This window comes from Thalassophryne amazonica, unplaced genomic scaffold, assembly GCF_902500255.1.
Source record: "Thalassophryne amazonica unplaced genomic scaffold, fThaAma1.1, whole genome shotgun sequence".
NCBI classification, from domain to species: domain Eukaryota; kingdom Metazoa; phylum Chordata; class Actinopteri; order Batrachoidiformes; family Batrachoididae; genus Thalassophryne; species Thalassophryne amazonica.
In genome coordinates, this window is record NW_022986569.1 from 1 (window position 1) to 27781 (window position 27781).

Here is a 27781-nt window from a genome sequence, read left to right on the forward strand (position 1 = left end):
ATATATATATATATATATATATACATATATATATATACACACACACACTCAACAAAAATATAAACGCAACACTTTTGGTTTTGCTCCCATTTTGTATGAGATGAACTCAAAGATCTAAAACTTTTTCCACATACACAATATCACCATTTCCCTCAAATATTGTTCACAAACCAGTCTAAATCTGTGATAGTGAGCACTTCTCCTTTGCTGAGATAATCCATCCCACCTCACAGGTGTGCCATATCAAGATGCTGATTAGACACCATGATTAGTGCACAGGTGTGCCTTAGACTGCCCACAATAAAAGGCCACTCAGAAAGGTGCAGTTTTATCACACAGCACAATGCCACAGATGTCGCAAGATTTGAGGGAGCGTGCAATTGGCATGCTGACAGCAGGAATGTCAACCAGAGCTGTTGCTCGTGTATTGAATGTTCATTTCTCTACCATAAGCCGTCTCCAAAGGCGTTTCAGAGAATTTGGCAGTACATCCAACCAGCCTCACAAACGCAGACCACGTGTAACCACACCAGCCCAGGACCTCCACATCCAGCATGTTCACCTCCAAGATCGTCTGAGACCAGCCACTCGGACAGCTGCTGAAACAATCGGTTTGCATAACCAAAGAATTTCTGCACAAACTGTCAGAAACCATCTCAGGGAAGCTCATCTGCATGCCCGTCGTCCTCATCGGGGTCTCGACCTGACTCCAGTTCGTTGTCGTAACCGACTTGAGTGGGCAAATGCTCACATTCGCTGGTGTTTGGCACGTTGGAGAGGTGTTCTCTTCACGGATGAATCCCGGTTCACACTGTTCAGGGCAGATGGCAGACAGCAGTGTGGTGTCGTGTGGGTGAGTGGTTTTCTGATGTCAATGTTGTGGATCGAGTGGCCCATGGTGGCGGTGGGGTTATGGAATGGGCAGGCGTCTGTTATGGACAAAGAACACAGGTGCATTTTATTGATGGCATTTTGAATGCACAGAGATACCGTGACGAGATCCTGAGGCCCATTGTTGTGCCATACATCCACGAACATCACCTCATGTTGCAGCAGGATAATGCACGGCCCCATGTTGCAAGGATCTGTACACAATTCTTGGAAGCTGAAAATGTCCCAGTTCTTGCATGGCTGGCATACTCACCGGACATGTCACCCATTGAGCATGTTTGGGATGCTCTGGACCGGCGTATACAACAGTGTGTACCAGTTCCTGCCAATATCCAGCAACTTCGCACAGCCATTGAAGAGGAGTGGACCAACATTCCACAGGCCACAACTGACAACCTGATCAACTCTATGCCAAGGAGATGTGTTGCACTGCATGAGGCAAATGGTGGTCACACCAGATACTGACTGGTATCCCCCCCCCAATAAAACAAAACTGCACCTTTCAGAGTGGCCTTTTATTGTGGACAGTCTAAGGCACACCTGTGCACTAATCATGGTGTCTAATCAGCATCTTGATATGGCACACCTGTGAGGTGGGATGGATTATCTCAGCAAAGGAGAAGTGCTCACTATCACAGATTTAGACTGGTTTGTGAACAATATTTGAGGGAAATGGTGATATTGTGTATGTGGAAAAAGATTTAGATCTTTGAGTTCATCTCATACAAAATGAGAGCAAAACCAAAAGTGTTGCGTTTATATTTTTGTTGAGTGTATATATATATATATACACATACATACATACATACATATATATTTTGGATGGGCTTGCGGGAAAGCCCCAGAGTGCTATTTTGGCAGCTATGTTAGGACTCTAGCATAACTGGTCGAACCAGGAAGTGAAACAAACATAAAGCGAATAATTTATGATTGTTACTTCACTGTTCAACTAAATTTGATTTCACCATGGGTTTAAGGCTCTCAAGAGTGGTGCTTTCAGTGGAAATCTATTTATTGAATAAATTAGCAGTTTAGGAACACGGGTTTTAAATGTAACAGACCAGGACACTATGGGTTACACTCAACACCACATTTTTAGCATGCTGTCTGCAGCTGTACTGAGTGATTAAGACACTGATCTATGGGGGGAATTCATTTTACCATATGCCCATTAAATCAGAAGTCAATTCAGATAAATTAGTTGAAATGATTTTTGTTGACGTTTACTAAAATAATACTTACATGCTGTGTGCCACAAATTTGGTGGGGTTTGGTGCCCCCCCTTTTCAGATATAAACTCAAAAAAGAAAAATTCCAAGATAATTATGTCAGCTATGTTATCGCAGTTATTTAATCAATATATATATATATATATATATAGACACAATCGTTTTATATTTCTTCCCTGCACATAGGGCTGTTCTGTTTTTACTGACCAATAATGTTGGCTTGTGTAATGGTGACCCCTTTTCATGAAGTGACCCATAATCAAATATGGTGAAATATCATATGTGGCAACACCAAGTGCACAAACATGCAGCACAGCTGTAGGATAAAACCTCACTAAACAACAACCTGAACAACTTGACCTAGTTCCACACAAAAATGTGCATAAACAAAAACATCAAGGCAAGTATTCATACAACTCTCACTGACCCTAAATAATCATGCGAGTCTGAAGTGTTCATGTTGTGCTTTTTTAGTGTGGCTGTGTTTATTGGACACCCTTAAAAGATGGAATTACCACAGGGATGATTGCTATGCACCAGTTTGCCTGTTTGCTAATAGGATGACCTAAAACTGATTTTTACAAAGCCTGGAGAAATGGCTGCAGCTTGAAATACAAACCAATAAATTCACCATTGGGTGTAGGGAGGAAAAAATATACATAAAATAAACAAATAATAATAATAATAATAATAATAATAATGACAGAGGGTTATTTATGTATTTTTTTTATAATTCTGTAGCATGCGGTGTTCAGGGCCTCAGCAAAAATATCTGCACTATTTGTATTTTATGCAGCGATTCTAAAAATAAACATCACCCACCCTCAATTTTCCAGTCAGATCTCTAACTAGCAAATACAAGAATGAGAATTAACTTTAAAATAATCATGCGGTTTAAAAAAAAAAAAAGCCCCAACAGCTACTGAAGCATCAACAACTGGATAGTCTACACTAACCCAAGGCACTCTGGGCAAACGCAGATTATCTTACCATTGACAGGTGAAGCTTTTCTGCAGAAAGTATTTACAGATTACAGTTCAGTGATTTTGACTTTGGATTCCAAGGCCTCTTGATGTCACAATGGATACATCAGGTTTGGTGACGATCAGGCCAGCACAACTCGCTTGCAATTGAAATGTTATACGATTGACAGACTATCTGACTCCCCATGCATAGTGACATCTAGCAGACTGGCTGTGTCATGGGAAAAATATACCTACACTAGTTTAAGTATAAACGATTTTGAGCAAATCAGTTTGCAGGCATCTTTACAGTTTCTGCCATAGGCTATGAACACAGACGCACCTTTATGGTCTGGTATGAGCCGCTGTACAGGTGGTTCTGAGAGGCCACCAGTGCTCTAACCCAGTGATTCAGACCAGTAAGCTCCTTCTTCAGCTTCAGTTCAGTGCCCACAATGTCCCATACCTACAAAAAAAAAAAAAAAAAAAAGAAAAGAAAAAGAAAGTGAAAAGGAGGGTTTTACTTACTTCAAACTATACATAAAAAATAGACCTGACAACACTGCATTTAACACGCAGTTTTTTTAAACAATACTGTAATATTTTTTCAAACATTTTTCTGCTTGCATTATGGTATTCATGCAAAGACTCCCACCCACACAAATACTGCAATACAGAGAGGAAGTGGATAGTTGTACAAAGTGCATTATGTCAGTGGGGGTGGAAAGTCCCTGTGTGATATATATATATATATATATATATATTACTGCATTAAAAAAAACAACAAAAATGTCTATGGTGATTGTGTAGCTTCAGCAACCAGTGAGAAGATGAAATATGATCCAGGAAGTCCAAGTGTCAGTGATTGAATTACAGTCACCTTTATACAGTTCATAGGTCAGTGTGGGTGGACCTTCCAAAATTATCAAATATTTCACCAATAAAAACAGCTGTTAATGGCATCATTTTTTCCAGCAATATGCAGGTGTGAGGAGACCACTTCATGAAAAATCAGCAGGCCTGTGAGGTCAACGCTGTGTCATCAGGCTCTGAGTCATGGAAATGCACCCTTCCTTTAAAACCCAAATTATCATCATTTTTCACCAGTATGTATGGTTTTAATCCAATATTCACTTTCTTCAAAAATTAAGTGCTTTACTTAAATTGCACCCTTAAATCCAAACTCTGGCCTTGTAGTTTACTTTAATGAAAACATACATTTTCCACATAACATATGTCCTACTAAACATCTGTTAACATTTATCAGAAATACACAACAAAACCCATCATCTGGCATTTGCATATCATCATAAGTTTGTTATTAGCACGTCATATCTGTCTTTCACAAAAAAAATTTACACCACATTATCTTCCATCTAAACAACAGCAACACACGCAGAAGAATTACACAGTAGGCATTTCAAAGTAGGGCAACACGGTTGCTTAGTGGCTAGCACTGTTGCCTCACAGCAAGAAGGTCATGGGATCGATTCCGACCTGTGGCCTTTCTGTTTGGAGTTTGCATGTTCTCCCCGTTTTTGCATGGGTTCTCTCTGGGTGCTCCGGCTTCCTCCCACATCCAAAGACATGCAGGCTAGGTGTATTGGAAACTTTAAATTGTCCGTAGGTGTGCGTGAGGATGCAAATGTGTTTGTTTGTCTAAATGTGGCCTTGCGACAGACTGGCATCCTGTCCAGGGTGTTGAGATAGGCTCCAGTTCCCCATGACCCTTAATTGGAGTAAGCGAATGATGTGAGTGAGGGCTGCAAAGTAGTATTTTTTTTTTTTGGGAGATTTGGCAAGCTCATATATATATATATATATATACATATATATACATATATATACATATATATATATATATATATATATATACATATATATATATACATATATATATATATATATATATATATTTATTTATTTAGAAAGCTTATGAAATGAGGAAAGGAAAAAAAAAGTTGACTTTTTTCCCCCCTAAAGGTTGTTATGGTCGCCATCTTGGATTTCAAAACCTTCAGAAATTAACTTTTCAGTTTCTTGACTTCTGGTTATTTGTGGGTCAACTTCATGGTACACAGTTAACAAATAAGAGCACCATTCTTGGTTTAAGAGTTCATAAAGTTGATCACAAACTCCGAGAAGGATTGCAAACATTTTTCTTTTTAAATAATTGACAATGAGAAATATCTGGATCTGATTAGTAAGGAAAAAATCCCCACATGAATCAGGTTCTTATGCTCCATAAGACATTGACATCACTATGCGCAATTAAAAATACAAAATGGGAGCACACAATATTACTGTTCATCATCTTCAGTAATTTGTAATTAGCAGCTCTGACCCCAAAAAAAGAAAAACAACAACAAAAAACCCACACAGTTATTCCCTATCCCAAGAACCATTTCTGTACAAAATTCTTATTTAGTCACTTCAATCATGATCATTGCTTAACCAGAAATCCAGAAAGGTAAACATTATTTTTTAAAGGTTTACATTTTTAAAAATCCAAGATAGCCACCATAAACGCTTTTGGAAAAAATGGAAATGTTTTTTGGATTCCTCATTTCATAAGCTTTTTAAACATGTAGTTTACTAAATATTCAAAAACATTAACAAAATTACACAACGAACCTAACAATTTCGGAAGGTTGCAAAATTTGGAAATCCAACATGGTGACCATAAGTTTCGAAAAAGTGGAAACATTGTTTTTTGGTTTCCTCATTTTATAGCTTTCTAAAAAGGTAGTTTTCCCAAATACAACCCCAAAATTTTATGAGCATTTAATTTACTACACAAGGAACCTGCTTAATACTTAATCGCAATTGTTTAGCATTTTGGGATGATGGTGCACTGACAACTTTATATTTTAATTATTTACTCATTTGTTAGTATCAGCTCCTCTCCAACATGTTGACTTTCACTGAAACAAATGTGGTGGCCATTTCTTCCACTATGAATACAAAATGTAAGTGTTGAAATAACCCCACCACTTTTCAGTGTCTATTACGTTTACGTAACCTGCCTTTGATTAAAGATGGAAGGGGAGATCTGGTCGGTGATCTGGATCTAGACCAAAATGGCTCTTTCTTGTCTAAAGGCCTACGTCTACACCAAAAGTTACTATAATCCAATCATTTTCTTTTCAGATAGTCTGCTGATGAACTACCTAACTGACAGCCAGACAGACATAAAAATGGCAACATATGAACATATCCTCCTTGGTGGTGATATCAGATTCAGTTCTGCCTAAAAAAATGAAAAAAAAAAAAAAAAAAAAAAAAAAACTATTCCCTGTCCCAAGGACCATTTCTATACAAAAATCACATTTTCTACCAAACAAATACTACATTACCAATTTCATCTGCAGTATGCGTCAAGGAGCAAAATCAGATATTTGTGCAGAAAGTTAATATACAGTGCATTGGGAAAGCGTTCACAGCGCTTCACTTTTTCCACATTTTATTATGTTACAGCCTTATTCCGAAATGGATGAAATAAATTTTTTTCTTCAAAAATTCTGCACACAACACCCCATAATGACAATGTGAAACCTTTCTTTTTTAGTTTTGCAAATTTATTAAAATAAAAACTAAGAAACCATATAGGTATTCACAGCCGTTGCCATGAAGCTCAAAACTGAGCTCAGGTGCATCCTGTTTCCACAGATCATCCTTGAGATGTTTCTACAGCTTAATTGGAGTCCACCTGGGGTAAATTCAGTTGACTGGGCATGATTTGGAAAGGCACACACTTGTCTACATATAAGGTCACACAGTTTGACAGTGCATGTCAGAGCACAAACCAAGCATGAAGTCAATGGAATTGTCTGTCGACCTCCAAGACAGGACTGTCTCAAGGTGTAAATCTGGGGAAGGGCACAGAAACATTTCTGCTGCTTTGAAGGTCCCAATGAGCACAGTGGGCTCCATCATCTGTAAATGGAAGAAGTTCAGATCCACCAGGACTCTTCCTAGAGCTGGTCACCCGTCTAAACTGAGCAATCGGGGGAGAAGGGCTTTGGCCATGAAGGTGACCAAGAACCTGATGGTCACTCTGTCAGACCTCAAGCAATCTTCTGTCAAGAGAGGAGAACCTTCCAGAAGGACAACAATCTCTGCATAGGCCAGACAGAAACCACTAAAAGGCACATGACAGTCCCCCATGGAGTTTGCCAAAAGGCACCGGAAGGACTCTCAGACCATGAGAAACAAAATTCTCTGGTCTGATGAGACAAAGATTGAATTCTTTGGCGTGAATGCCAGGCATCATGTTTGGAGGAAACCAGGCACCATCCCTACAGTGAAGCATGGTGGTGGCAGCATCATGCTGTGGGGATGTTTTTTAGTGGCAGAAACTCAGAGACTCGTCAGGATTGAGGAAAAAATGAGTGCAGCAATGTACAGAGACATCCTGGATGAAAACCTGCTTCAGAGCACTCTTCACCTCAGACTGGGGCGACGGATCATCTTTCAGCAGGACAATGACCCCTAAGCACACAGCCAAGTTATCAAAGGAGTGGCTTCAGGACAACTCTGTGAATGTCCTTGAGTGGCCCAGCCAGAGCCCAGACCTGAATCAGACTGAACATCTCTGGCGATCTGAAAATGGCTGTGCACCGACGCTCCCCATCAAACCTGATGGAGCTTGAGAAGTGGCGCAAAGAGGAATGGGCAAAACTGCCCAAAGATGGGTGTGTCAAACTTGTTGCATCATGTTCAAGAAGACTTGAGGCTGTAATTGTTGCCAAAGGTGCATCAACAAAGTACTGAGCAAAGTCTGGTTATACTTATGTAAATATGATTTCTTAGTTTTTATTTTTAATAAATTTGTAAAAAATAAACCAAAGAAAATGTGAAAAAAAAAAAAACCAGAAGACTTTTTCATGTTGTCATTATGGGATGTTGTGTACAGAAATTTGAGGGAAAAAATGAATTTACTCCATTTTGGGATAAGGCTGTAAAATGTGGAAAAAGTGAACCACTGTGAATACTTTCCGGATGCACTGTAAATATAATAGACTCTGGAACACTGTACCTTTATGGCCTTGAGGGAACCGCTGAACAACATGTTGTGGGAGGAAACCAACGTGCACACAGGGTTGTCATGGGCACGGATTGTATTAACTTTCTGCAAAGTCTGTATGTCCCACACCTACACAAAGAAAACAACAGAAGGAACAACTTCTACAGTGCATGAAAACAGGTCACATCACCAGCTTGCAAGTTTGTGCCCTTAAGAAAAAAAAGGATGAAGGAAAGAAAAAACTATTTGTACATACAATGATTGTGCAATCTGCAGAGCCGCTGTATAGCCTGTTTCTGTGGAGAAAAGACACGGCAACATTACACTACAAAGTGGCACCAAACCTTTGATAATCTTGTGCATATTCTCACCCCTGGATACACAATGCCAGGACAATGCCATCATGACCTTCAAGCGTTTTTTGACATTTGTAGGTGGTGCAGGTGTCCCAGACCTGAAGAAGACGATCATGAAGATCACTGAAAAACAGACATCCTGCATGTGCTGCAAGTTCATGTTTGTGCCTGTTTGGGTAACTATAATTGCATAGAACCAGGTTTGGGCACCTATGTACCCAAAGGGCCAGTAGTCTGTGTGTTTTCATTCCACACCATCACTTTCTGCTGATGAGCGGAACCCACAAGCAAAACCACCTGATTGTTCTGGGAGAAAACGCCTGCAGACTGTTGGCCCTTTAAGGCACATCGTTGCTCACCTTTCCTTCAGGCTAAAAAAAAAAAATAAATAAAAAAAATAAAGGAGTGAACACTGCCCCACGACCCTTAATTGGATTAAGCGGTTGAAGATGACTGAACACTATGCCTGTACATGTTGCTCCAGCGAGGTCAGACAGATTTTCTCTGAACTGGTTTAAAAGCTTATTCAGTAATTCTGTGGGAGCTTTGTAGTTTAAGTATCTTTCATTTCCTGTATGGGTGTGTTACCTTTATAGTCTTGTCTGAGGATCCTGAAAAGAGCAGGTCTCCAGTGGAGTAGACACACAGACACCATACGGGACCCTGGTGGCCAACAAATGTTCCTTTACATTTGAAGATCTGCTGAGGATCGTAAGCTTAAAAACACAAAGACAGGAAGAACAGGAATTTTAGATTATGTAACACGATGGAGAATAAACAATGGTGAAACCCTTAAAGGAGCTGTATGAATTAAAAGACAACAGAAGGTAAAATAAAGAAAACAGAAGAATTAAATGGAGTAAGAAATGTCCTGGAAGTAGAAGAGAAGCAGGAATGCATGCTGACACAGATATTGAAGTGTGGAAAGTATTCCGGGCCAAACAGAAATTGGGTAAGGAAGACACACATGGTGAGCAGAAATACCGTATTTTTCTTGACCATAATTGCCCCCCCCCCCCCCCCCCCCCCCCCCCAAACTCCTCTTATTTTTTTTTTTTAGGTAGGTTGGCAAATTCTGTGACCGCCTGTGAAATGACAAATATGTTTTTTTTTTTTTTTTAACTGCTTTATCCTCTATGGCCACAGGATGGCAACATCTACGTATGAGAAGTTATTCCTGTATACTGAACGCCTTACTGTGATTCACACTACGGGCGAAGGTGGCACTAACGCACCATTATGCTGGATGGCAACAATGGTAAGATAAGAAGACCAACAGCAACAACACCAGCTTTGAATAACAAATTGCTCTGTGTCTTAGAGAACAGGTGAATTCAATAATCATGCTCTCAAACTAAAAAACCACCATATGGAATAAAAACATATTTTCAAAAGTTTTAAAAAATAAATGTGAATTATTGGCCGGTGCAACTTATATGTTGTACGCTGTTTTTTTTTTTTTCTTTTAATGATGCATTTTTTGACAGATGCAGCCAATAATCTGGTGGCTCGGAAACTATGGTAATGTGGAAAATAAGTGGTTTGATCATGTTCTGATTGTTTGAAAAGCTCTACAATGAAAATAACACTTACAGCCCAAGATTCCCATGTTGAGCCTGGCGTTGATGTGGGACAACTCATCCTGCAGAGACAGAGATGATTTAAGGTGATGAAGTAATTTTTCCAAATGCATGGAAGAGAAGAGAAAAAAAAAAAAAAGCATTTAACATACCTATCAATTAAACAATCAATCTCTTAGCATTCATAACAGCACGGCATTTCTAATTTTATATACAGAATCCTCAAATTAATTGTTTTTTCTTACAGCCCAATTTTGAAGCCAGTTTTCATAACACCAGCTGTTTCAAATTCTGACATTTTATGATACACAGGGTTCTCGCTAGGATAAAATTTTAGTGTAGTGGTAATGTCGAGGGAGCGAAGCAACCGAGGAGGGGGATGGTGCGGAAGGGGGGAAGCTTTTGAAAATTCAAGCTAAAAATTGGCCATTCTAGGGGTACCCAAAGGGAAAAGCCAGGTACGACAGCCCAAGTCCCTTCACCATGTCCAGAAGGCTGGGGAAGTTTGTTGACTGGGCAATCTCATTATGGATTTACCAGTACATGGCCCTCAGTGAGGCAGTCGGAGTCCGTGGACATTTTTAAGTCAAGACTTAAAACCTATTTTTATTCTCTGTCTTATGAGTAGTTTTTATTTTATGTTTTATTCTTTTACTTCTGTTTTTAATTAGGTATTTGAATTTTTATTTATTTATTTTAATTTTTTGTTGAACTGTTCTGTGTGAGGCACCTTGAGATGGCTTTTGTTGTAATATGGCTCTTTATAAGCTGATTAAATTGAAACTGAACAACATTTTATTGAGTCTTAAAGTAAATAAATAAGAAATTGGTTACTGGATCCTTGATCTCTGGACATAAACAGAAATAAAATCTGTTAGTTTTTGTCAAAAGCATTTCCTTTCAGACATTATTATTGGCATGAATATCTTTCCATACCTATGAGCTGAGCTCTTGCAGCTGCGCTGCATGTCAGGATTATAAAGAATGCAGGACGTCTCATTTTGGGAGGAAAAAACGTTTTAGTCAATTGTAGTTTATTGTCTGTATTGCAACGTTTGTAAGAGATGTCATTTTATTTACAGCGGCGATTCATTTTGAAGTTATTAATTCCGCTGTCTCAGCAGAGAGCCGCGTAACGTTTGAAGCACGGAACGGAGGACGATTCTCGTTTCTCGACTGCAAGACAAGAGTCCCAGTTAGTGACTTTAATCCACACAAACGTGACTCATGATATTTTAATGGCTTTCAGAGGGGTTAAGAAGCGGACTTACCACTTCTGAAGAGCAGCGAATCAAAGAGCCACGAGCCATTGAATCGAAGCGTTGCTTCGATTCACGCTTCAAACTGGAGTCGCACTGCAGAAACGGTTGATTACAGACGCTGTATTGAAAATCGTAATGGTCCAAAATAAGTGTAACGGTCCAAAATTATAGCGTAACGGGCTGTAACGTAAGTTTGCGCTAGCTATAACCCTGATACATTTTAAATAACAGCACAGTCATCTACTAAATTTAAATGCTGTGCAAGTCAGTGCCAGCATGTCTGATGTGAGGTTCAAGGTTCATGAAATTTAGGGTTTACAACATTGTTTTCTAATATCCATCCATCATTTTCTGAACCTGCTTATTCCAATTAAAGGTTATCTGGGAGAAGGGGGGGGGTGACACACAGACAAACACAGTCACATACTTATATATGGTGAGAACATGCACATGCCACACAAAAAGGATCAGGTCGGAAGCAAACCTGAGACCGCTTCGCTGTGAGGCAACAGTGCTAGCCACTAAGCCACCTTGCCACCTCATAATGCTAATATCAGTCTAATTTTCTTCTCTCATATTTGTTAAAAAAAAAAAAACCTTCACTCAGCATTACACATTACAGCAAAGCCAGTAGAGGCCACATTCATGTTAATTAAAGTCAATCAATCAATCAATTTTTTTTATATAGCGCCAAATCACAACAAACAGTTGCCCCAAGGCGCTTTATATTGTAAGGCAAGGCCATACAATAATTATGTAAAACCCCAACGGTCAAAACGACCCCCTGTGAGCAAGCACTTGGCTACAGTGGGAAGGAAAAACTCCCTTTTAACAGGAAGAAACCTCCAGCAGAACCAGGCTCAGGGAGGGGCAGTCTTCTGCTGGGACTGGTTGGGGCTGAGGGAGAGAACCAGGAAAAAGACATGCTGTGGAGGGGAGCAGAGATCGATCACTAATGATTAAATGCAGAGTGGTGCATACAGAGCAAAAAGAGAAAGAAACAGTGCATCATGGGAACCCCCCAGCAGTCTACGTCTATAGCAGCATAACTAAGGGATGGTTCAGGGTCACCTGATCCAGCCCTAACTATAAGCTTTAGCAAAAAGGAAAGTTTTAAGCCTAATCTTAAAAGTAGAGAGGGTGTCTGTCTCCCTGATCTGAATTGGGAGCTGGTTCCACAGGAGAGGAGCCTGAAAGCTGAAGGCTCTGCCTCCCATTCTACTCTTACAAACCCTAGGAACTACAAGTAAGCCTGCAGTCTGAGAGCGAAGCGCTCTATTGGGGTGATATGGTACTACAAGGTCCCTAAGATAAGATGGGACCTGATTATTCAAAACCTTATAAGTAAGAAGAAGAATTTTAAATTCTATTCTAGAATTAACAGGAAGCCAATGAAGAGAGGCCAATATGGGTGAGATATGCTCTCTCCTTCTAGTCCCCGTCAGTACTCTAGCTGCAGCATTTTGAATTAACTGAAGGCTTTTTAGGGAACTTTTAGGACAACCTGATAATAATGAATTACAATAGTCCAGCCTAGAGGAAATAAATGCATGAATTAGTTTTTCAGCATCACTCTGAGACAAGACCTTTCTGATTTTAGAGATATTGCGTAAATGCAAAAAAGCAGTCCTACATATTTGTTTAATATGCGCTTTGAATGACATATCCTGATCAAAAATGACTCCAAGATTTCTCACAGTATTACTAGAGGTCAGGGTGATTCCATCCAGAGTAAGGACCTGGTTAGACACCATGTTTCTAAGATTTGTGGGGCCAAGTACAATAACTTCAGTTTTATCTGAGTTTAAAAGCAGGAAATTAGAGGTCATCCATGTCTTTATGTCTGTAAGACAATCCTGCAGTTTAGCTAATTGGTGTGTGTCCTCTGGCTTCATGGATAAATAAAGCTGGGTATCATCTGCGTAATAATGAAAATTTAAGCAATACCGTCTAATAATACTGCCTAAGGGAAGCATGTATAAAGTGAATAAAATTGGTCCTAGCAGAGAACCTTGTGGAACTCCATAATTAACTTTAGTCTGTGAAGAAGATTCCCCATTTACATGAACAAATTGTAATCTATTAGACAAATATGATTCAAACCACTGCAGCGCAGTGCCTTTAATACCTATGGCATGCTCTAATCTCTGTAATAAAATTTTATGGTCAACAGTATCAAAAGCAGCACTGAGGTGTAACAGAACAAGCACAGAGATGAGTCCACTGTCCGAGGCCATAAGAAGATCATTTGTAACCTTCACTAATGCTGTTTCTGTACTATGATGAATTCTAAAACCTGACTGAAACTCTTCAAATAGACCATTCCTCTGCAGATGATCAGTTAGCTGTTTTACAACTACCCTTTCAAGAATTTTTGAGAGAAAAGGAAGGTTGGAGATTGGCCTATAATTAGCTAAGATAGCTGGGTCAAGTGATGGCTTTTTAAGTAATGGTTTAATTACTGCCACCTTAAAAGCCTGTGGTACATAGCCAACTAACAAAGATAGATTGATCATATTTAAGATCGAAGTATTAAATAATGGTAGGGCTTCCTTGAGCAGCCTGGTAGGAATGGGGTCTAATAAACATGTTGATGGTTTGGATGAAGTAACTAATGAAAATAACTCAGACAGAACAATCGGAGAGAAAGAGTCTAACCAAATACCGGCATCACTGAAAGCAGCCAAAGATAGCGATACGTCTTTGGGATGGTTATGAGTAATTTTTTCTCTAATAGTTAAAATTTTGTTAGCAAAGAAAGTCATGAAGTCATTACTAGTTAAAGTTAATGGAATACTCAGCTCAATAGAGCTCTGACTCTTTGTCAGCCTGGCTACAGTGCTGAAAAGAAACCTGGGGTTGTTCTTATTTTCTTCAATTAGTGATGAGTGGAAAGTGGATAGGACACCTAAAAAATTAGGTAAAACTGATATAAATATCAAAATATACATACAGTATAGTAAGTTGAAAGTGGTTTTAATTATTAACACTGAGAAATAAAGTTTGTACAGTTTCTCAAAAGTGTGTTTCTTGGAAAGCGCGCTGGTAGCATTCCATCAGCAGTCACGTGATGCTGTGACGTCACAGAATGTAGAGTCCCGTCTTTGTCTGTTAGATTAACAACAGGAACAGATGGACCTCAGCATGGACAGTGACGAGATCAAGAACTTTTCTGACTCCTCTTGAAGTGTGGATTATTTCTGACTCGGATCCTGAGGATGTCGCAGCAGTGATTAGACCCTACAGATTGGAGCGTATCTTTCGGATGAACATTCAACCAGGAGCATTCTGGCAGCGAAAATAATGCCGACGGTGTTTATTTATGTTTATTTCCTTCGGCTCCGCCATAGGCAAGAGACGTATAACACTCTAATTACTGTATATCATTAAGATTCGAGCATGTTTACCGCCTTGTTATTGTTCCAGAGCTGTGATAGTGTAGCTATTACTTGTGGACCATCATCATTATCTTCGGGTTTTGCCGTTTTCGAGTGCCTGGCATTGCATTCATCCATGTTTAGTTACATTATTTTCACGAAAGAATATGAAATAAACGGCGAAGGCGAAAACAACAATGAACATGCCGCCGCCGTGTTTACATGCCATCGCCGTGTTTACATGCCGCCGTCGTGTTTACATGCCGCCGCCGTGTTGCCGCCATCGTGTTTACTACGTAAGTTCCTTGACCATTTCAAGATTATTGTGAACATATTATTTGGGGTTGACATTTTATGTGTTCCTGTGAGCGGTGCGAGAACATGGAGACGGTAGAGGAAAGTGTCTGCTGTCTGGAGCAAATGTGTGTGTATGAGCGGAGCGAGCGGCACCCGGACATTTCGTGCATCACACAACACTGCAGCTTTTGATCAATCTGCCTGGACTTGAAAAAGCTAAAACCTTTCGCCCTTGTGTTTGTGCAATATGCTGCGACACACTGATCAGGCATATCGACAAACAAGTCCCTGACAGCTGTGTTTAATCATAGTTTCTGCTGCTAAAAAAAGTGTAAACAACGGCCACCAGGCGCGCGAGCCGATATGGTCTACACGTAGTGACGTATTTTCGGCTTGGTGCTCAGTGGGAAGCTGTTCAGGGGGTGTGAACATTTTTCAGTGGTGGGACGTTCAAATGTTATATATAACGGGAGAACTGCGTCCATTTTCCCAAAACGCTTAGGTTGACCGAATTATATAACCTTTGTTACATGTAATAAGACTATGTTGTCTTTAAGTGTCATATCCACTTTAAACTCAAACACAAAGTTGATGTTAAAAAAGTAAATATAGAGCTCACACAATGCTCACCTTACATTTACTTTGTAAATGTAAGGTGTTTTTTCTAAGTAAGAAAAACAAAAAGAACGCAGATGTTTATGTGTAGTAAATCATAAATCTGCTTGCGTAACAGGGGAACCCATGTGAGGTCACAACTCCAAATTTGGGAAACTGCTATAATTTTTTTTATTCTCTTATGCACAAAGACATGCACAGAGGCCCCTCCGGTAAAATGGCGCACCAACTTACGTTAAGCATGGATGCATCGCGGCGAAATTCCATGAGGTCCTCACTTAGTTTACTCTGGTTCTCATCTAACACATCTGAAAGACACACAAAAGCGAATCAGTCACAATGCCATCCAAAGAATCCCAGCAGGGTCAACTGTTATGTAAGGATTAAACAACTCAAAGCCATGCATTACACGGTTTGAATGCACGATGCGGAGTCTAAAACACCACGACGCGAAGCGGAGTGGTGTTACTCCGCGAAGTGCATTCAAACCGTATAATGCACGGCTTTGAGTTGTTTAATCCGCTTATACCATAGTCCCACACAGTGAGCTAACACACAAATATTTATTTAAGTTAACAGAACTTGAGAAAAATGTGTAAGTATTTGGGACTATTTTATGCCAGTCTCAAGATATTTTCATCCTCGGTAACCGTTCTCTTCTTCTTTCCCGTCTTCAATCTTGTCCAGTGCATCCGATGTTAAATCTCTATGTCGTTGCTTTTGCTGTTCTTCTCGTTTGCTCTCCTCCTCTTTCCATTCCTCAAATGCTTTATTTTGGCCAAAGATATTAAAATTCACTTGGAAATCCATGTTTTATTGCGTTTCTGTCACTAACCTGTCAAAACACAGCTGATCTGCGCCATCTGATTTGCGTGCTGCTGTGGTGACGACCAGAGCGGAGTGATATTACAGTGACTTAACTCGCCAAACTACATGTGCATATACACGAAAATAATGCACGCCAGTTAGACATGGAATTCTCACTGACCATGGTATAAATTTCAATAAACTCTTGTTCTGAAATGAACAATGTTCACACACTAAATTGTTTGTGTGATGTAAATAACACCAGTAAAAGGTGTAAAGAAGAGTGAGTGCAAATGTCTTGGTTTAATGAGTATCTACATGACATCAGGTACATGTCTCAGAGTTTACAGCACAAATAGTGTAGTTCTAAACTAAACTTCGCTGGATGACGTCACAACTCGTGAACTCTGCTAACAGCACAACTGGTCTTTTTGACCCAATGCCAACTAAACTGTTTCAGGACATGTGGGCTACACTTGTGCACACTATGCTTAAAATGATTAATCTGTCACTAACCTCAGGTTCTGTTCCTACAAGTTTTAAATTTGCAGTGATCAAACCTACTATTAAGAAACCTAATCTGGATCTGGGTTTATTAATTAAAAAACTACAGACAGGTATCAAACTGATCATTTTGCTCAAAAATTCTTTAAAAAGTGGTTTCATAACATCTTCTGGATTATCTTGAAGAAAATAGCCTCTTTGAGCCGCTGCAGTGCACATTTAGAATATGCCAATTCACAGAGACAGCACTTACTAAAGTTCTTTGACCGAGACATTAGAGAAATCACTAAGAATGCTTTCTATCATTCTCCATAACATTGTGAAGATTCCACCTGTCCTGTCTATGGCTGACACAGCCACTTTGATTCATGCCTTTGTCTCTTTTAGATTGGATTACTGTAACGTCCTATTCTCTGTCTTACTACAGTCCAGCATGAGAGGTCTCCAATTGGTTCAAAATGCTGCTGCTAGAGTTCTAACTAGGAGCAGAAGATTTGACCATATCAACCAACTTTGGCCTCCCTCCACTGGCTTTCTGTCCATGCGAGGTCAGACTTGAAGGTTTGGCTAACATAACTGAACCTTATATATCAGCCTGTGTTCTGTGTTCTCAGGAGGCAGGACTACTGTGTGCTCCAAAGGTTAAAATGGAGTCAGCAGGTCACAGAGTTTTCTCTTACCATGCACCTGTTCTGTGGAAAAATTTGTCTGCTGAGATAAAACAGTCTCTCTCTCTCTCTGGAGACATTCAAGCCGATATTTCCCTTTCGTATGACTAATGTGTTCGTTCTGTACTTAACTATTTTTTCCTTTTTTAGCTATGTTACTAACAATGCAGCAGGTCTTAGACTCATCATAACTAAATTCTGGGTCTGTTAGTGAAGCACAGGGCTAGCTGCCAGTGACCACATTAGCTTCCCATCTGTTACTCTGTTGGTTTACTGCTGAGAATTGTATTTTGTGTGCTGTTAGTCCAGGCTGATTGGTTCTGCTCTCCCTTTCGCTGTTTAAGCCGCTGTCATTGGTAAACTCCTTGGTTATGGGACCCCTGCTTTAGGATGCAACCTATCCAATACTGCAACTCCACCGATGAAGAAGCCTGACTAATCTCCATATCAACAGTCATGCTTTCTTCATGCATTCTTGCCAAAGGAATTATTGCCAAACTTCTTGTTTTGCATGTTTGAAAATCTTCTCATGCGAATGACCTAAGCAGTGGGTCACCCCGCTGAGTCTAGTCTGCTTGAGGTCTCTTCCTCAAAAAAGGCCTGAAGGAATTTTTTAGTACTTGTTGCTTATGTGCTTGCTCAGGGGGGTTGGTAGGGTTAGACCTTATCCTTCTGAAGTGCCTTGAAGTGACATATGTTGTGATTTGGTGCTATATAAATAAAGTGAATTGAGTATGGAATAAAAATCCCAAATAAGGCACGACTCTTACCAAACTTCAGCTCCAGGTTCTTCTCCAGCTGATCCAATTTCTCAGAGAGTTTTCCCAACATTGAGCGCAGGAAAGCAATATCTTGGTCTTTCTGGGACAGTGCTAACTGCATCTCATGGAACCTAACAGATCACATGAAGTCCTCCCATTATCTTTGGCACATTTATTATTTTTGTTAATGTACTGAAAATTTCGGTACGAGAAAGATCAAATCTTCCATTATTGATTTTTTTAACTCGTATGTTGATATGCATCACTATATGATGGAAATGGTAGCGATAACGAAAAGAGTAAGATCACAGTACTATGTTTGAGTGTACACCTGAGTTAGTAGATGATACAGGTGAGCCCTGTTAACCCGTGAGTTGCGGGGTCCACAAAATCAGGCCGTGGGTTATCTGAAACCACGAGTTAATGAAGTTGACCAAAAAACTATACAGTACAGTTGTCTAAATTTTCAGGGTCCACAAATCGACAGTAAGTAAAGCCGAATCGTGACTTACATATGTGCGAGTTAACGGGGTTCACTTCTATTGTATTCAATTATATCTCCAACTGTTCGCTGTAAGGCAATGTTTGGGGATCTACTCACCTGTCATCAGTCTGCTGCAGAAACTCCTTCAGCCCCTCAAACTTACACACCTCCAGATGGGTTTCATGTGTATCCTGGTTACCGATGAACGTGCAGCTGATGGAGAGATGGAAAGAAAGGCATGCTCAAGGCATGTTTTGGCATGAATTGAAAGTTTGCTCATCAAGAAAATGAAAAATTTTAATAACTGATCAATCATTTAAATCACGTCCAACCAAAAAATGATGAAATTTAAACTTAAAATTTCAGTTTTTGAAATTTTAGCACTGTTCTACAACCCCAGGAATCACCGGCCTCGGAGGATGTTCATTCAGTTGTTTAATTTTGTAGAAAAAAGCAGATCACAGACATGACACAAAACTAAAGTCATTTCAAATGGCAACTTTCTGGCTTTAAGAAACACTATAAGAAATCAGGAAAAATAACTGTGGCAGTCAGTAACGGTTACTTTTTTAGACTAAGCAGAGGGAAAAAAAATATGGACTCACTCAATTCTGAGGAATAAATTATGGAATCACCCTGTAAATTTTCATCCCCAAAACTAATACCTGCATCAAATCAGATCTGCCCGTTAGTCTGCATCTAAAAAGGAGTGATCACACCTTGGAGAGCTGTTGCACCAAGTGGACTGACATGAATCATGGCTCCAACACGAGAGATGTCAATTGAAACAAAGGAGAGGATTATCAAACTCTTAAAAGAGGGTAAATCATCACGCAATGTTGCAAAAGATGTTGGTTGTTCACAGTCAGCTGTGTCTAAACTCTGGACCAAATACAAACAACATGGGAAGGTTGTTAAAGGCAAACATACTGGTAGACCAAGGAAGACATCAAAGCGTCAAGACAGAAAACTTAAAGCAATATGTCTCAAAAATCGAAAATGCACAACAAAACAAATGAGGAATGAATGGGAGGAAACTGGAGTCAACGTCTGTGACCGAACTGTAAGAAACTGCTTAAAGGAAATGGGATTTACATACAGAAAAGCTAAACGAAAGCCATCATTAACACCTAAACAGAAAAAAACAAGGTTACAATGGGCTAAGGAAAAAGCAATCGTGGACTGTGGATGACTGGATGAAAGTCATATTCAGTGATGAATCTCGAATCTGCATTGGGCAAGGTGATGATGCTGGAACTTTTGTTTGGTGCCATTCCAATGAGATTTATAAAGATGACTGCCTGAAGAGAACATGTAAATTTCCACAGTCATTGATGATATGGGACTGCATGTCAGGTAAAGGCACTGGGGAGATGGCTGTCATTACATCATCAATAAATGCACAAGTTTACGTTGATATTTTGGACACTTTTCTTATCCCATCAATTGAAAGGATGTTTGGGGATGATGAAATCATTTTTCAAGATGATAATGCATCTTGCCATAGAGCAAAAACTGTGAAAACATTCCTTGCAAAAAGACACATAGGGTCAATGTCATGGCCTGCAAATAGTCCAGATCTTAATCCAATTGAAAATCATTGGTGGAAGTTGAAGAAAATGGTCCATGACAAGGCTCCAACCTGCAAAGCTGATCTGGCAACAGCAATCAGAGAAAGTTGGAGCCAGATTGATGAAGAGTACTGTTTGTCACTCATCAAGTCCATGCCTCAGAGACTGCACGCTGTTATAAAAGCCAGAGGTGGTGTAACAAAATACTAGTGATGTGTTGGAGCGTTCTTTTGTTTTTCATGATTCCATAATTTTTTCCTCAGAATTGAGTGATTCCATATTTTTTTCCCTGTGCTTGGTCTAAAAAAGTAACCGTTACTGACTGCCACAATTTTTTTTCCTGATTTCTTATAGTGTTTCTTAAAGCCAGAAAGTTGCCATTTGAAATGACTTTAGTTTTGTGTCACGTCTGTGATCTGCTTTTTTTTCTACAAAATTAAACAACTGAATGAACATCCTCCGAGGCCGGTGATTCCATAATTTTTGCCAGGGGTTGTACATGCTTCTGAAAACACTTTGTAATGGATTTAAACCATTTCAAATGTGAGATACCGGTTTTATTCTCAAGGAGATGTTGTTCCCTGTTTTTTGACACTTATAAAATCATGAAAATGATCATAAGATCCACAAATAATGAAGTTAGCATTGACTGCATCTTTAATATAAATGTAACCATGAAAACATCAACACCATTACTGATGAAAATGTTAATGAACAGCAAAAACAAGCAACAGTGACTCAAATGAACCTAAGATGAACTTTATAAAATATTCTGTATGTGCATTAAAATAATCCTGGCTAGTGACGCAGGAAAATAATTGTATTTTCATGTATGCAGCCATGATTATGTTTTCATAAACTCACCCATATTTGGAGTGGGGACATTTGATGTGCTCACACTCTTTGAGATGAGCTTCCAGGTTCATGGTAAGTAGTGGGGGGCAGGAGGGGTTGTTGGGACACCGGACAGGCCTGTAGTCACAACTGACCTCATGTTCTCTGCAAAGATAGAAAAAAATGGCATTAGACATGGAAAAGGATCTGAAAAGACTAATGTTGCATCAGGACTTCAAGCTGTCCTAGATAGTGTGAAGACCTAAACATCAATATACTGTAAAAGCCACACAAATGGTTTTTCTATATAATATTATGAAGCCTGTTTCTACGACTGGATTTTGAAGAGGAGTTACGCATGACACACCCCCAAAATCTGCATAAGAGCTGATTCCAACTGATCAGTTTCACAATATGATGCACCACTTATTGGTTCGTAAATATTAGGCCCATCCTTGGCATCCAGTTTTTTTTTTTATATCAATATACTGGCTTTTGCTGGTCAGGATCTTGCTCTCTGTCCTTAGCCTTTCTCGTCTGTGTTGTTCATCCATTTTTTTTTTCCCCAAAGACTTCCATTACTGTGTGGACCATTGCTCACCAGCTGGCTCAGTCCTTTGCTTGTTCTTCCCAGGTCTTCCAGTCAATTGAGCAGTTCTTGTGGTTGTGCTTCAGGAGGTCCTTGCAGTGTTTCCTCTTCAGTGTTGTCCTCTGGACTGCTTTCCTTTGCTTTGCTGGGAGTAGGATATCTGCTTGGGAACTCGGCTGTCATCCATCCTGACGTAACCAATCCACTGAAGGTAGTTCTTGATGATGACAGACTCTATGCTTATGAGCTTGGTTTCACCCAGGATGCTGATGTTGGTAAGGTAGTCTTCCCACCTGATGCAGAGGATACTCCTAAGCCAGCATTGGTGGAATCGCTTGAGAGTCTTCAGGTGGCAATGGTAGATGGTCCAGGTCTCAGATCCATACAGCAGGGGTTGGCATGACAACAGCTCTGTAGGCGAGGATTCCCATCTCATGTCAAAGGTCTCTGTTGTTGAAAGCATGTGTGAAGCCAGCTGTGGGCAGTTGTTGCTCACTTGAGTCAGTGTTGGATCTCGTCATTAATGTCGGCATTTGAAGAAACATGGCTGCCCAGGTGGGGAAAGTGGGTCACGTTCTCCAGGACCTGTCCGTGCAGATTCACTGTAGGAAGCTTTGGATTGACCACTTTGGGTACAGGCTGATACAGGTATGTACGAGGTCTATTAGATAATAAACCGACCCTTTTATTTATTTTTTTTAATTATATGGATTTGAATGACGTGCGATTACACCAATCATGCTTGAACCCTCGTGCGCATGCGTGAGTTTTTTCACGCGTGTCAGTGACGTCATTTCCCTGTGGGCAGGCCTTGAGTGAGATGTGGTCCCGCCCTCTCGGCTGAATTCCTTTGTTTCACACGCTGCTCGAGACGGCGCGCGTTGCTTTATCAACATTTTTTCTGGACCTGTGAGGAATATCCGAGTGGACACTATTCGAGAAATTAAGCTGGTTTTCGGTGAAAAGTTTAACGGCTGATGAGAGATTATGGGGTGTTTCTGTCGGTGTAAGGACTTCCCACAGAGCAGGACGTCGTGCAGCGCTTCCAGGCACCGTCATCGGCCTGTTTTGACCTGAAAACATCCTAATTTAAGGCTTAATTCACCCAGGACGTCATGAGAGAACAGAGAAGATTCAGAAGAGGCCGACATGAGGACTTTATGCGGACATTCCACTGTTTAAGGACATTTTTTAATGAAAGACGTGCGCGCAAATTCGCCGAGTCGTTTCCGTGACGACTCGGCAAATCTGTGTGCGCCACGACAGGAAAAACACCTCCGTGTTGAAAATCATTTGTAAAATTCTGGCTTTCAACAAGTGAGTAACTGAGAAATTGTTTAACAGCTTGGGCATGTTCCAACTTGCCCGTTAAGGTTTCCAACGGAGGTGTTTTTCCTGTCGCGACCCCCCGCGGTCAGGTCCGGCCCGACATGCGACTCTGCTCACATGTTCTTTCATTACAAAATGTCTGTTAACAATGAACAGTTGCAGCAGAACATTAAATGCCGACTTCTTCTGAAAGTTCTCTGACGACTTACTGGGTCAACAGAGCCTGAATTGTGGAAGTTTTCAACTTGAAACGGCGAGACGCTGCTGCCTCGAAGCGCAGATCACTGCCAGGCGCCGTGGGCCGTCCTTACGGCGACACTACCAGACCAAAATCTCTCATCAGCCGTTAAAATTTTTACCGAAAACCAGCTGAATTTATCGAATGGTGTCCACTCAGTTGTGCCTTACAGTTTTGAAAAAATTTTGATTAAACAAAGCAGCAGTCTCTGAGGCATTCCTAAACAATGAAAAGAAAAAAAAAAAAAAAAAAAAAAAATCGACGAGAGGGTGGGCGACTCCTCACTCAAAGACTGCCCACAGGCGAATGACGTAACCGACAGGCGTGAAAAAACTCTCGCATGCCCACGAGGGTTCAAGCATGTCTGATGTAATCACACGTGATTCAATCCATATAGTTTTTGAAAAAAATAATAAGGTCAGATACTTTTCTAATAGACCTCGTATGTGGAAAGTGCAACCTGATTGAGAGGTAAGAAGATTTTATGAGCGCATCTTACATAATGATGCACTCAAAAAGAGACTTTAGGTGTATTTTGGGGAAAAAAGCATGTTTGTTGATAATGATCATGGGTCAGGAGCTGTGTTTTTAGTTTAACCACAGCAAGGACACTCAGAGACAATCAACGCAGACTCTGAAAGTCATCGCACTGTGTAGTCATCGCACTGTGAGACATCTACACTCAAGCATACAGCAGGCTAACCAACTACCCCCCTCCCTGCTCCTTCTCCTGCAGAGTGGAGACAGGATACAGAAAGACACAGGGACTCACCGCAAGGAGAAAAAAGAAGAAGCAAAAAGCAAAACAAAAGACCAGACATTCTAAAAATAAATTTTTGAACATTTTGAAGGCAGTGCGCATGTGTCCCGAGGATGCAGTAAATTGTGTCTTGCGTCCAACCTTGATTTTGTGTAAGGACAGCATCAGCGGAAATCCTTCATAGTGATGGAAAACTTTAACCCCTGTATAGTGTTTTTGTGCCAGTCCTCTAGCCACTAAAGATTCACCATCAAGAGCAGCCATTTTTTTAGGTTTCCCCCATGACATCACTGGAGATTCCCCTAAAATTTCCTGACTGCCAACACAGACAACATTTGAGCCTATATTTGAGTTCATATCCACAACAGAATAAAATAAAATGAATGTGTTCATTTTCTTTCATGATCACAAACCAATATTCATTTAATTGAAGGTGCAATTTTCAGTCACAGAGGTGTCCACATCCTTGTACAGTAATAAAAAAAGAACATTTTATAAAATTTGTTGTCTAGCATGTGTGGCTCTTAACCATATTCAAAGGAAACACTGGAAACTTTCTTTTAGTACTTACTTCCGTGTGGACAGTTTTATAGTGAATGGGCAGCCCAGCGGGTCCACTTCAAACGGCCCAGGTTTTCCAGCCACTGTTGTATTTGAGGCGCTGGCTTCACCTGCACCACTTGCTGTGGATCTGCAGCCATATTTACAGTGGATGAACAGTTCGCCGATCTGCTCTGCTACTGCGATGTTGTTCACCACGACTGTGAGCTTAGCTGCATCCACTGGGCACTTATCTGTAAGATGATTTCAGGTTAAACCAATGGAACTTTAAAATTTAGCAGAATTTTCTACATAATTGTAGAATTATATCAACTGAGTAATAAATCAATCTTTGGACACAGTCCAAGATATAAGTAAAGACTGATGTTACTAATGTTATTAGCGCTGCCTGTCTGACAAGTCAGAATGTCATGAGAAAAGTTTATTCTGAATGAAATCTCACCTGAAGTCAAGGCACATCGTCGACAAAAGGTGTGCTGAGAAAGGAGGAAAAACACATCGGGTACCATTTTAATTACTTCAATTAAATGATCAATTTCAATTATTAGACTAAAAACAGTGATTTAAAGCAGTTTTTAAGAGAAAGAAAATACTAGCGCTGCAATAATTAATCAAATACTACCAGCAGCCATCAGTGGTGTTAACAAGTGAGAGAAACTGCAATATAACTTATATATTTATTTTTTGTATAGTTTCTTTAACCTTGTTTTTATACTTTGGCTTGCTATGATATGTTTTTAGGCTTTTCATTAAGTGATGTTTTAATTCATTTTGCTTTTTATCATGGGGTTGTCTGTTGTTCTTTTAGCCTTAGCACTGTCACCACTTTGTCTTTTTCTGGGTTTTTCTGTGTGTTTACAAAACGAGATGACTCACTCACTGTAAACCAAATTTACCCAAGGGTATAATAAATCTGAATTGCTAATCAATGAGTAAATTGACAAGTTTTTCAATCATTTTGAGTCTTCTTTTAAAAAATATAAAAATTCTTTGATTTTAGCTTCTTAAATGCAAATATTTTCACACCTTTATTTTACTAGCTGCTTTATGCCTATCAGACAGTAAACTGAATAGGTTGTAGACATAAGACATTTTAAAGTATCATCTCACCCTTTTCACCATTTCATGGACCTAATAACTAATTGACTAACCAAGACAATAATCGATTCATTAATCAATTATGAAAATAATCATTTGTTGCAGCCATAGAAAATACCAATGAAGTGCCAGTTAACCCAAATAAAGACCTTTATAGTGTTTCCCTTTCGCAAGGTACCTTTTAAATTTATACCACTACCTCAGAGCAAAAATAAATTAGAAATTCAACAAGTTGAAACTGTGGCCTGCTTCCGTAGATGTGTCCATAAAAATCATAGAGGAATATACCTTGCAAACTTAATACCCATTACAACATTGGATGATGTTGAGATTGAGGATGGCCCAGTGGTTGTTCCAGCAATAGCAAAGATTTCATGTCTGCTACCTACAACGCATGTGGAATGTCTCTAACCTAAACCTACTTCTAGGCATCTTATGCTACTCTGGAACCACCCCTAAATCCAAACAGTTCAACTGTCAACTCCACTGAGGTCCTTAGTCTGGGTCTCATTAACATAAGATCACTGTCCTCAAAATCATTGATTAATGATCTAATTATTGATCATCACTTAGATATGATTGGGTTATGTGAAACCTGGCTTAAACCTACAGCTGTCCTCCCCTTAAATGAGGCCTGCCCACCAGCATATACATTTAGTCACATCCCTCGTGATGCGAATCAAGGCAGGGGTGTTGCTCTTATTTATAAATCTAGGTTTAGCTTATTACCTGTTGGGGGTCAGAAATATAACTCGTTTGAGCATCTGATTCTCCGCTCTGCTCAGGATATTATATTATGATACATTGCCAAGGTCAGAAGAATAAAAATCAGCCGTATTACTTCGTCATTGTATAAGGCCTTCTGAATTCTTAGATGAATTTGGCGCGTTCATCGCTAACTTGTCAACTAGCGCAGATAACATTCTGATCATTGGTGACTTACCGTTCATATAAATAAGCCTTCTGATCCCCTCTGCAAATCATTTATGGAAATTGTGGATACATTAGGATTTCGGTAATAGATTCGGGACTCAACGGCACATTAGTGGAAATACCCTGGATTTGGTTCTCGCACGTGGTATTACTGTCACGAATATTGACATCATGCCTCTTACGTCAGTGGTCTCTTATCACCCACTTAAGTTTACAGTTTCGCTGCCGTGTTTAGTGGTACAACACGAGTGGTATATCACGACGGCGATGCATCAACTCCTCAACTAAGACAGAACTCGAAGCAAGACTGCCTGATGTCTTCATATTTTGCAAATACCCAGTCAGTAGACAGTCTTGTGGATAGTTTAAACGCAGTGCTCAAAACTACACTCGACATGATTGCACCATCTGTGTTAAAACAGCGCTCCCCCAAATCACAGTCACCTTGGTTCAATGATTACCTGCGTGACCTCGAGCATAAGGAAAGAGGTCTAGAACGGAAATGGCGTTGTTCAAAATTAGAAGTACTCCACCTCAGTGGTGGGCACAGTTCTGATAATCCGATAACAGATTATTATTATTATCGAAGATAACGTTTTCATCATCGGATTATCTTTTCAGATAAATTTTAAAACCATTATCAGACCAATTACCTTCGGATACATTAAGTTCCGATAACGTTCAGTCCAATAACATTTTTTTTGGTGGTGAAGTGAATAAGGTTTAACAGTCAAAAAGGTCTGTAAACAGCTAAAATCGTTCCTGGCTCCTTCAGGCTGTGTGCAACAGTCAGGTCGCTGTCGGAGCTCAGAAGGTGGAGGGCACGCTCACTGTGCCTTCACTGCACGTGGGCCTTTCAGTTCTTCAGCAACAAGGTTATTGCCTCATTTCTGCTTAAAACTGCGCTCTAGTCATCATCTATCTCAACGACAGTTATCTGAAGCTTTTGTACAACAATCATTTCCCCATAAATTCATAATAACAGACGTGAGCACTCTCAGAGGCTGAGAGTTATAAATTTTACAATTCACACTGAATGCAACATGGGT

The 27781-nt window shown here is 39.9% G+C and overlaps 1 protein-coding gene across 1 annotated transcript; it reads right to left on the reverse strand.

The window, feature by feature from the left end:
• Nucleotides 1-1086: 1086 nt before the first annotated feature.
• Nucleotides 1087-25286, reverse strand: traf7 (TNF receptor-associated factor 7; the record flags this gene model as incomplete). Its single annotated transcript, XM_034165785.1, has 13 exons — nucleotides 25144-25286; nucleotides 24712-24934; nucleotides 21255-21389; nucleotides 18937-19032; nucleotides 18345-18466; nucleotides 15830-15903; nucleotides 10058-10106; nucleotides 9053-9180; nucleotides 8480-8562; nucleotides 8365-8404; nucleotides 8121-8237; nucleotides 3426-3548; nucleotides 1087-1122 (listed from the first exon to the last, which is right to left on the reverse strand). Coding segments are annotated over exons 1-13 (1293 nt in total), but the record flags the coding sequence as incomplete, so codon positions are not given.
• Nucleotides 25287-27781: the final 2495 nt, after the last annotated feature.